Genomic DNA, 11,509 nt, shown 5'->3' on the forward strand with positions numbered 1-11,509 from the left:
CGTAACTACGACAACAACAGACGCATTCGGCTGACGGTCGCCAGTTAACAGGGTCCCTAGTTAAACCGTAACACCGGTATCCGCAGCAGTTCCGCTTGTTCCGGTCCTTCTGCAGGAGGATTTAAATATTCATCAGCCCGTGCTGCCGGAGGACATGCATATCATTTTCCTCCTTTTAAAGATGCTCATGTGATTGGAGCTTTACATCTTTCTGTTTTTTCTTCGTGCAACTATTTCTTAAGCCAAAGGTAGCGCAGACCAGATCCACTCCTTCTGTTCTTACATATCACAATAAAAGCCCTAGATATGTAATATTTGCAGGCGGGTATTCAGCATTTTTGCGCCGTTTATTCGTCACGCCTTCCGATGTGCAAAGGCCTTTATACATATTGCAAAATGTACATACAAATAAATAAACATACATCGCCCACGCTCTAGTGGTTTATTCTCACACACACACACACACACACACACCGACACATGCACGCGTTTGTCTCACAAACTGTCTCAAAGACTTCCTCCCGCGTCTCAGACCCGCAACGCTGAAGCTTAGCGGGTCCGACAGGTGGGATCATTTATTTACCGGGGGCACCGCGAGCCGCGCGGCCTCTGACCAGACCTCACGCTGGCTGGAGATAGCGGCCTCACCTCAGAGGGCCCCCGAGGCAGCCGGGCCGCGGGGTTATCACGCCATCCACGCACGCACGCACGCACGCACGCACACACACACACACACACACACACACACACACACGCATCAGAGCGGCCTGAAGTGCCTGCTGCGATTTCTGCAGGATGGCGAAAACCTGTGCATGCGTGTCACAGGAGCGTGTGTCCATTAATATTTATCCACCTCCTCTAACATCCACCAGCAGCCATTTGAAGTTCCGTCTCACCACGTAGCAGATGTGAGTCTTAGCTCTCATTTATGCACGTTTTCTATTTCGACATGCCTGTTACCTTGTGTTTACGGTGTTGTCATTTACATCTTTCAACTACTTGCCTGCCAGATGCTAGAAGTATTTGAAGACTACAACATGATCTGGTCAGAGATATAAGGAAGAGAAGACGCACATACATGAAATCACACTGAATCTGAATACATATGGTTCAGTGTAACACAGACAATGAGGAAGCAATATTTAGCGCACTGTTTATTAAACCAGTTTCTGTGCAAACGGTAACAGAGCAGCCTGTTCTCATTCACCGTCTGCACTTATACCAACCCGAGGTCATGCACCTCAATTTCAGGAGATTCTAAGTTAAACTTTCATGGATATAATATCAATATTTTAAGCCTATTAACTTAATCATGCTGAATCAGCAGAAGCTAGTCCGTGGAAAAAAATAAGAAACTCATGTATTCACAAAACACACTCATATAATCATCATGAATGTCCAAATACACAGATGATAATATTCATTCTTACCTGTGTTTGCTAGACCTGGAGACACTGCATTCTGCTGTGTGTGTGTGTGTGTGTGTCTGTGTGTGTGTGTGTGTGTGTGTGTGTGTGTGTGTGTGTGTGTGTGTGTGTGTGTGTGTGTGTGTGTGTCTGTGTCTGTGTCTGTGTCTGTGTGTCTGTGTCTGTGTCTGTGTCTGTGTCTGTGTCTGTGTCTGTGTCTGTGTCTGTGTCTGTGTCTGTGTCTGTGTGTGTGTGTGTGTGTGTGTGTGTGTCTGTGTCTGTGTGTCTGTGTCTGTGTGTCTGTGTGTGTGTGTGTGTGTTCCCAGCGGCCCTCAGTAGGAGGAGTGTTATTTACTGGAAGGAGTGCTGAAGCTGTATGTCCTCAGCCTGTGCTGCCATCAGCAGTGGCAGGGAAGCGTGTGTGTGTGTGTGTGTGGTTGAGAGGCTAGCAGACAAGCTAATTACCACGGGATCTGGCATCCACTCAGCTCTCAGAGCAACTATTAGGAACTCTGTCAGCGTAGACACCGAGCAGGTGTGTGTGTGTGTGTGTGTGGGCACCTGTGTGCGCCTAAAAAAAAAAAAGACCACTACTTCTTTTTTCTCCCATGGAGAGACAGTTGAGGTTATCTGCAGGGAGCACATGTTACATAAAAACCCGAGAGTGTGTCTGCCTGCATCGTCTGTCCCCCCCTCCAGCATCACTGTTGCCTGGAGTCGCCGGTGTTATCTCGACAGGTGCAGTTGTCTGCGGCCCCGCTATATAATGGGATGTGTTCGGCCTGCCAGCATGGAGATGGTGTTCCTGATAACTCCTCGCCCTCCCCCGACGGAGGCTCTGCAGCGGGGCTGAAGCTCAGTGCAGGAGCACCGCCACGTGTTAGCGCTGGTCTTATAGACTGTATGTTGCTTCTGTCTTGTCCGTCCTCGGCTAATCTAGCGGGCTGCAGCACCCATCAGCCTGATATTTGCTGATTCATCACTATACGCTCAGTTACACGGTGAGCCGCGGTCCAGCTGCACGGAGCCGCTGCAGACGGCTGCGCGTCACACAACACACACACACCTGGCAGAGATCTGTGCTCTATTTCTACTTTTATTCAAATATCGTTTTTATCTAAATCAGTTAAACAAATCCCCGAAAACAAAACTACAGTCCAATTCCGGCTCATTTTGGGGAAATGACGCCTTCAATAAGGGGGACGGGGTACTTAAAAGTGGTGTAATTTAATCAACTAAATGCTGAAAGTGCCCATTTGTGTGCAGAATGGAACATCACTTATCTAAATTGCTGTCCTGTCCATCACGAGCTGGAGTCGATTGGTGGCGTCCTCGTGTTTTGGAGTGAAACACTTCACGTGAATGCCGTACTTCCACTTCACATCACTTAGTGTCTGTCTGGTAGATTGGGGCATTTACGTCCCCGTAGGAACTGCTGCCGTGTGGCCACAGGAGCATGATGGGAGAAGAGCTGGTGATTTGAATATTTCAACCTGTTTATCTTTAGACCGGTCTGTTCACTCTCACTTTCTGTATCTGTGTGTGTGCGGTTTAGATTTGGTGCTTCCAATGGAGGTCTGTCTCCTCAGGAGCTTTCACTCACACAGTATTATGGACGTCTGATTCATCGCTTTGCTGATGGACGTAACAAAAGGAAAATAAAATTACAGAGAAGCACCCCGAGAGACCCTCCAGAGCCGGATCAATAGTCGAGAATTTACAAGCCCATCAGAGACTTATCGCCCGCCACCGCCGCCGCTTTTAGCGTTGGAGGTGCTCGTGTACATTTTCACAGGCTGAAGGTCGATGTTCGAGTAGAAGGGAGAGAGAGAGAGAGAGGACTGGAGGAAGAGAAGGAGGGAGGAGGTGTTTAAATGAAAACAGTGGACAGTGGAAGAGGGTTTGAGAGGCGGCTGCACCGCGATGTGTCTACACTTCCGCTGCCGGCTGCTGCTGCGGCATCGATCGCCTTCTCGCTTTAGTTCTTTCAGTCTCAGACAAAAAGGTTCCCCTGCATGTGTTGAGACACCAAGAGACGCACTTTACAGATGATCTGATCTGACTGAATACATGATCTTCACAAGAAAAGACGGTCTGGCTCCGCTGTTTTCCTGCACACCATTTTATTTGAACTAGCTGTCCGTTGTTCTGACGGCCCATCGCGGGTCATGCCTTCGCCATGGGAGTCCTACGACCACTCCCAGCACTTTAACACCACGTGTTCCCCTGCTCGTACACTAATGGCGGTACCATGCAGGGGGCCGCCTGCCCATCAGAACTGTGTGACATTCACAGCCGTTCATACACCGCAGGCACGGCTTACGGGAGCAATTTGCGGTTAAGTGTTAAGAGCCGCTCTACCACTGAGCCACAGTTGGCCTTCAATCCAATAGGAAACTTTACTGAGCGGTCCGTGGAAACGCTACACGCTGCTAGCATCCTGCAGCAGATCAGCGGGCTGCAGAAAGGTTCATAATAATATACTTGAGCAAAAAGCACTTACTGACTTGAATCGCTCCGCTGTGGACGTTAGTGCTCGACGGTGGAATACGGTGCTTGCACTTAGTAACCAAGCAGCTCTCGGGTGCGAGCGTACGAATGTGAGGCCGCCGCTGAGAGAGTGCACGCTCAGCAAAACGGTGCTCTTGATAATGTAAAAGGCGAACATTGCCCTGCCCCAGGCGCCTGAGATCTCTCTAGTGACTACAGCTGATAAGTTTCATCAATACTATAAATCTGTGACTTCTACAGCCAGATCTCTGGAGGTTATTACCACCGTGTTCTGGGTCTTTCCCTTCATCAGCACCTGATCAGAAACACCCTGTTTCCTCGTTAGCTCAGCGTTCGTCCTCACCAGCTGTTGTCGCTAAATGTTTCATTTCGGGTGCTGAGTGGGCCTCAGTTGGCATTACCATAATTCCAGTGTGCCGGGGGTGTATCTGTTTGCCCGGTGACACTGCAAAAGAAAAACCGAATGCACCCCGCGCTCATTTTTGTCTTGAGAAAACAAACACTGACTGTGTAATCATGAAACGCAGCTGTGTTTCTGCACCCGAACACCCCCGCGTCTCTCTCCTCCTCACTCATCCACCGGCTCCTTTTTAACCTACGTGAAGCACCAGATGGCTGTCGTGTCGCAGCTCCGCCGCAAAAACCAAGCATTGTCTGACAAGTTCCGAACTTGACTTGAAACAAGTTTTAGCTTTCAGCAGAAACGTCCTCCGAGGCAACGCATCGGTTAAAAACCAACGCCGAGAGGTTTTCTGCTCGGGGCCCGGACTGATACGCCCCGGCACAGTTCAGGTGGGGGGCTCGAGTCGGCACCGGAGTGGGGATGGAGCGTCAGGCTTCTGTACAGCGGCCAAATCTGTTGGCCGCTATCGATATCCCATTTCCTCTGTCACTCCTAAGCTGCTTTGCATTCAGAGGCTTTGCTCTAAGCCCGGAGTGTCCAGCCTTGTGGCCTGTAATGCTGACTACACGGCCCGGCTGTGTAACAATCATCGAGTCCTTTTATTATCCAGGAAACAAAAGCGGCCCCTCGTGCCACACTGGGAGCCTCCCAGCCCTGACATTTTAATTGTGCGCTTCTCATATTAAGCGGGACGCTCACCAATTTGGCCCGTTGCCGTTAAATTCCACGCGCATTATTCCTCCTTTGAATGTTTAGAAGCCGACATAATGGGTTTCAGACTTGGCAGAAGATTGGAGGGAAAGAGGATCAAACATTGAACAGAAGACAGTTGTTGTTTTTTTTGTGGCTGACAATTATAAACCTCCTGTTGAGCTTATCACAAATTCAGCAGCAGGAGCTCGAGATAAGGTGCTGAGTTATGGGCTGTGGACAAGCTCGTGTCAGCATCCGCCGGAAAGGTTTTTCTGTGTGTGTGTTTTGATACGTTTAGAACTTCCTACTCTGTGTGATTTAAATCCAAAAGAAGAAGAAGAAGAAGAAGAAGAGGGGGTCGCTCGAATCCTCAAATGTAGTTTAAATTCCCAAAGCACTGCTGCGTATTATTCACATCTTGGTGCCTTCCGGTGCGAGGACATTCGTATGCAGCTCTCACTGGCCTTGGAGTCTGTTTTGTTTTCGGGTGTTTGAGGGCAAAGTGTTTGAGACTCTCCCTCCAGGGAAGCTGCTGCTTGTTCAGCGATCATAAAGCATACGCAGGCGCTCTAAGGCCATGTCACGCACCCCCAAAGTCAAAGTGGCAAGTGTGTTTATAAATATGATTTCGTCCTGAGCAGCATTTTTTTTTTTTCCTTGAGGCATAAAAAAGCTATTATTTCTTTTTATTGTTGCCATTATCCACTTGATTGTTACTGGATGGTATTTACAGGTTACGCCTCGCTTTCAAATGCTATTACCACATCGTAATGTAAAGAACCTCCTTTGCTTAAATCGGCTGCTTCCTGTCTACCTCTGCCGTAGAGCAGAAGCCCCCCCCCCCCGAGCTCAGAGTATGATTTATTCGTCGTCGCCCTAAACGCTCACCTCTCACGCACGTTTCCTTTGAATGCAGCAAAGACCAGCCGACACAAGAGTCCATTACACCTTTTTGTTGTTTTTTCTGTATCTCCCTCCCTCGCTGACTACACGCACCCCCCCCCAGGCAAGGTCACCCGACGCTGCGCTAATGATCGCAATCAATTATCTGCTGCGACATTAAACGATGCTGAGACTCCCACATCTCAGCTGGTTGTAAAGACAGCCGAGCAGTTCAAGGTCCCTCCGTGAACCCAAACACTGCATGATAGTAAAATCTGTCCTGGATCTATTTAATGTGTGATAATAACACGGTGCTGCTGCAAACTCCGGCTCTCGAAGCAGTAGTTCGAATCATGATGTAATGAATGTGCGGCGGACAGTACGAAGGCTGCAAACTAGTGCTTATTTCTGCTGGTTATCTTTATTTAAGTATGAGGCAATTCTACGCATTAAAGATCGGTTTACTCGTCATTATGCAACACAGCGATGCACAACGTAATCTTGTTGGTAGCCTTTTTGTAACATAACAAACGCACGACAAAAAAAGTGTTTCATCAAGACGCGTGAGATGCTATTGAACCCCGACCTCCAACACATCAAGCCGCTCCAAAACCTTTGCGAATCCTCCAAATTGATGTAAAGTGGGACGCTAAGTCGCCGGAGTGTACACTTTCAACGGATTCATCATTTTGCCAATAACGTCAGAAATTATGACGAATGCTTTTTCCATCCCAAAGCCCAAGGTGACTTATTGCCTTTTATTTTCCTTTTTTCTGTTCCAAACCCCAAAGATATTCGGTTGTTAGTGCGACGCAACAGAGGAAAAAACGCATGGATTCTGAATGTCAGATGGATTTTCAATCAACACAAAATATAAATCCACTTCCTCTCTCAGCAGCCTCCTCTCAGGGAGCGGACACGTGTTTGATCACGGGCACAGCGTGTCTCCTCCACACAGAGGTGACGATGACGTGGAGTCTGGGATCGAGCTGCTGCAGAGCTCAGCGCGAGGTCGCTAAATCGACCTCCTTTACGTTTAAAACACTTTAGCGATTAACGCCGGCGTACGGAAGGCTGACTGCGATCCTCCCCCACCGTTTGCTACGACCCTCTCCCATCTCTCTCTCTCCCCCCCTGGGTGTTAATAATAACTAAATATTGGGCTGTGACACCTTATTTTACTGATGGTATTTTTGGTGTTATTTCACCAGCAGGGCCGTCGTGTTAGTGATCTACAGTAGTACTAGTAGTACTAGCAGTAGTACTTAAATGCCGCTCTGCATCAGGGACGTGGCCGTGCCATCTAAATCTCAAGCTGGCACACCCGGCATAACCGTATAAAACTGTATGAGCAGCAGAGCTTTTCCATAAGCCACAGCTGCGGGCCAAACAGCCGACGACTTTTTATTCATTCCCGATTCTAATGAATCCGTTTTGACTGACAGGTTGCGGTTCGCCACGCGCGTCCGCTTACCGACCGAGACGATAGAGACGCGTCTGTGTGTTAGCAAAGTCATTAATGACGAGACACAGGAAGAACGGCATTGATTGGGGACAGCCTCATCAGAAGAGCCGCTTTGGAAAACACAGCTGGCAGACTTGATGATTGTGCTGTGAGCATTGAAACGTCCACCGTTTTCTTGACATAAAATATGATGTAATGGACCCTTCTATTCTGGCTACGTGGTCCTGTAAACAAATTCTGTGGAATTCTTCTATTCCTGTCACACGATTCAAAAGATTTCCCGCAGATGTCACATCAATTCCTCTCAGAGCCATAACCCAGTCAAAAGGAGGTCTCACACACACACACACACACTGCTGCAATCAAACGGCAGCGGCGGCGGCGGCTCTCAGATGTCCATCGCCGATCATGTTTTTTTTACGAGAGTCCACATGCGATTATGAGCACATGGTTGACATTCCCTCGTACACGAGAAAGTGAAATGGTGAGCGAGGTCCTGTTCCACAGTAAGAAAGGAGTGAAACGTAGCGGCCGCACGGTTCCTCCCGCGTCGTCGGGATTCATTAAATGAGTCACGCGCTCTCTGTGACACCACAGTAGATGAGTAAACGCTCAGTCACACTTTACTTCATGACTGTCAATACTTGATGTTGACATGAAAACATTATTGAATGTTGTAACTATTAAAACTCAGTGGACCCCCAAATAACTTGAAGAAGCCAAAGCACTTAAAAAACGTGCACTTGTGTACTTCTACACTTGTGTACTCCTACTTCAGAGGGAAACAGTGTAGTACTACACACACCTGATCAAGTCTTACAGTTTGGGTAGCGAAGAAGAGTTTGGTTGTGAAGTAGTTGATCTCCCGAGTACTCGTCCTAACATTCTCAGGAGATGACTTCTACTGAGCACCAAAGACGGCACGAAGCCACACAGCCCAACGTTTGGTCTCAGGACCTCATGAGGCGCAATGACGACGCGGGTCCTTCTGCAGTTTTGTCGGATGATGAAACCAACAGGCCCTCCGCGGGGAAACGATGCTCGCGCCGATCCGCAATACAGGGCGAGCGAGGTCGAGGAAAGGGGGACGATGATTTAGCGATAGAGAGTCGGAGAGAGTGAGGGAGGAGGAGGAGGGCGGATCGACTGGCTGCAGGGAGACAGATTGCGGTAGGAGCTGTCAATAAGTTAGAGGCAAGCTGTGAGGAGGGGAAAGGAAATGACACGGAGAAGAGCAGAGAGAGCTCAACGTGAATGAGAGCGAGGGAGTGTGGGAAGCTTGAAACGAGGAGGCCCAACAACAATAAAAAGGCCAGAAGGATAGAGAGTGAGACGGGGGAGGAGAGGTAGTGAGACGGGTAAGAATGGATCAAGCGCCCGCCGAAGTAGAGAAGGAGGGAGTGATCGAGAGGACGGAGGTGTGGAAAAGTAGCCGGGATGAGATGGATTCCACCGGACCATGAGATTGATGACTCTGCTTCAGAAAGAGAAGGAAAGGGAAGAGATAGTGGGGGGCGGGGGGGGGGGGGGGGGGGAATAAGAGAAAAGCCCTGATGAAAAGAACCGGCAGAAAATCCAGAGTCTGATAAAAGAATGAGCCGGCTTTATCTCGGCCCTTCCATCTTAAAACAGCACAAGCAGCTTCGTGGCACATTTCAGTATCTCTAATAGGATCTATCCCACTTCTCTTTCTTTTTTTGCTCATCGTCAGTCATGCGTTATCCCCAGAATATAAAAAAAGAGATGGCATAAAAGTCTGCTTGTAAAGAAGGATTAGTTCGACACCAAACATCCTGTGAATTGGTCATCCGGCGCCGGCGTTAAAACACATACGAATACAGGAGGCGAGCATCGTGGCATAATAAAGCCGTATTTGGAGCTGGAATTCATCCGCTCGCAGTCCGTCAACTGTGGCCAATTAGAGCGGCCGTGCTAAAGGTTGCTCCGCGGCGGCGCCGGCCCAGCTAACAAAGGAGGAGCAGAGTAAAAAAAATATGTAAAAATCCAGACGGCGAGTTCAGCTCGACATTGAGGTGTGGAAAGGGTGAGGCGGGAGGAAGTGGATGTTAATCTCTTCACATGAGAACGATTCATTTTCATCTCCTCACCCTCGATGGCTCTCTGTCTCACCCCTCCTCCTCCTCCTCCTCCTCCTCCTCCTCCTCCTCCTCCTCACACTGCCTGAGTGGCTCTGATTCGCCGGCCTGTGTCTGGTCCGGGGGGGGGGTAAGAGGGAGATAAACAGCATTTTCAAACAGAAAGCGGTCGGAGCCGAGGCACCATCGGCGAGAGCGTTTCCTGGGATATGCACTTTCTTCAGACCACAGTGCCGATAGACTGATAACTGGCGGTGGCGCCCGCCGAGCCAGTGCTGCTGTTATGGGCTGCCATGAATACTGAGTAAAGCATTTCGTTAGATGTGTCACACGCACTTTGCCGCTATAAATGCCTCTATGTGGAAATGAGATTCACCTTTACTCAACATGCTTGTCACACTGCTGCGGTTTCATTATGTATTTGTGATTTACCTCGCCACTGACTCTCTGTATTCTCGTCTTTTCTTTAGACGCCGCCACAGAGGGCTAAAAGCATCCTGGCGAGCTGCGATGGGACCCGGTGAGGCCTTGGACGCGGGAAGACGTCGCCGCAGCAGCGCTCCCTTTCAGTCGCACAAACTCTAGACGGTAGAGAAGCCCATTATCTTGAGATTGATGTCCGCTGCGTCGTGGAGGCAGCCTCCAGCTGCGCCGCCAGGTCCGAGACAACCCCATGGAGGCGTGGCCTCGACGTTTCCAACGCTGCTAACGCCAGCCGAGTGAACAGCGATGCCTTCTAAGGTCTCCTGCTTGTACTTGCTGACCGTGGTTTGCTGGGCCAGCGCTCTGTGGTACCTGAGTCTGTCCCGCCCCTCCTCCTCCGACGGGGGCCAGCTGACCATCCCCATACGCAAAACGCCAAATGCGGGCAAGAACGGCACCTTCAGCAACATCCGCACGCGCTCGCTCAACCCGCACGACTTCGACTACCTCATAAACGAGGCCAAGAAGTGCGAGGCGGAGCCCCCCTTCCTCGTCATCCTGATCAGCACCACCCACAAGGAATTCGACGCCCGCCAGGCCATCCGGGAGACATGGGGCGACGAGAGCACGCTCCCGGACGTGCGCGTGGTCACGCTCTTCCTGCTGGGCCGCAGCACCGACGTCGTCCTCAACCAGATGGTGGAGCAGGAGAGCCAGATCTTCCACGACGTCGTGGTGGAGGATTTCATCGACTCGTACCACAACCTGACGCTCAAGACGCTGATGGGCATGCGCTGGGTGGCCACGTTTTGCTCCAAGGCCCAGTATGTCCTGAAGACGGACAGTGACATCTTTGTCAACATGGAGAACCTCATCTTCAACCTCCTGAAGCCCACCACCAAGCCCAGGAGGAGGTACTTCACCGGCTACGTCATCAACGGCGGGCCGATCAGAGACATGCGCAGCAAGTGGTACATGCCAAGGGATCTGTACCCCGACAGCAAGTACCCGCCCTTCTGCTCCGGCACCGGCTACGTCTTCTCGGCGGACGTGGCCGAGCTCATATACCAGACCTCTTTACACACCCGGCTGCTGCACCTGGAGGACGTGTACGTCGGCGTGTGCCTCCGCAAGCTGGCCATCCACCCGTTCCAGAACAGCGGCTTCAACCACTGGAAGATGGCCTACAGCCTTTGCCGCTACCGCCGGGTGGTCACCGTCCACCAGATCTCCCCGGAGGAGATGCACCGCATCTGGAACGACATGACCAGCAAGAAGCACCTGAAATGTTAGCAGGATTAGCACTAGAGAGTCGGGGAGGCACGGAATGGTCCTCTTATCGCCGGCGTCTCCGTTATTGGCAAATACTGTACCGAGCTGAAGGAGCTGTATTGACTAAGCATCCATGGCTTTGTCCAGGCGCTGATTGCTTTTCAAGGAGTCTCTATAGTGCAAGACCAAAGCAGACTCCTCTGTATTCTGTGTCCTTTCACACTCAGAACTCACAAAACAGCCACAAAGTTGGAAACACATTTTCCCCCCAAAAAAAAGAAAATGTTCAGGTGGTTGGTTGTCGTTGCCAGCAGCACGATGAGTACACAAACTGTCCCCGATTGCTAAAACTGCAGAT

General features: G+C 50.2%; 1 protein-coding gene across 1 annotated transcript; it reads left to right on the plus strand.

Annotated features, from left to right (window-relative positions):
- Nucleotides 1-10,185: 10,185 nt before the first annotated feature.
- Nucleotides 10,186-11,172, plus strand: LOC142953104 (beta-1,3-galactosyltransferase 1-like). Its single transcript, XM_076095172.1, has one exon. The coding sequence runs from the start codon at nt 10,186-10,188 to the stop codon at nt 11,170-11,172; it is 987 nt and encodes a 328-aa protein (XP_075951287.1).
- The last annotated feature ends 337 nt before the right edge of the window (nt 11,173-11,509 follow it).

The sequence above is a fragment of the Anarhichas minor genome, unplaced genomic scaffold (assembly GCF_050575085.1).
Source record: "Anarhichas minor isolate MPS153535 unplaced genomic scaffold, ASM5057508v1 ptg000018l, whole genome shotgun sequence".
Taxonomy (NCBI): Eukaryota; Metazoa; Chordata; class Actinopteri; order Perciformes; family Anarhichadidae; genus Anarhichas; species Anarhichas minor.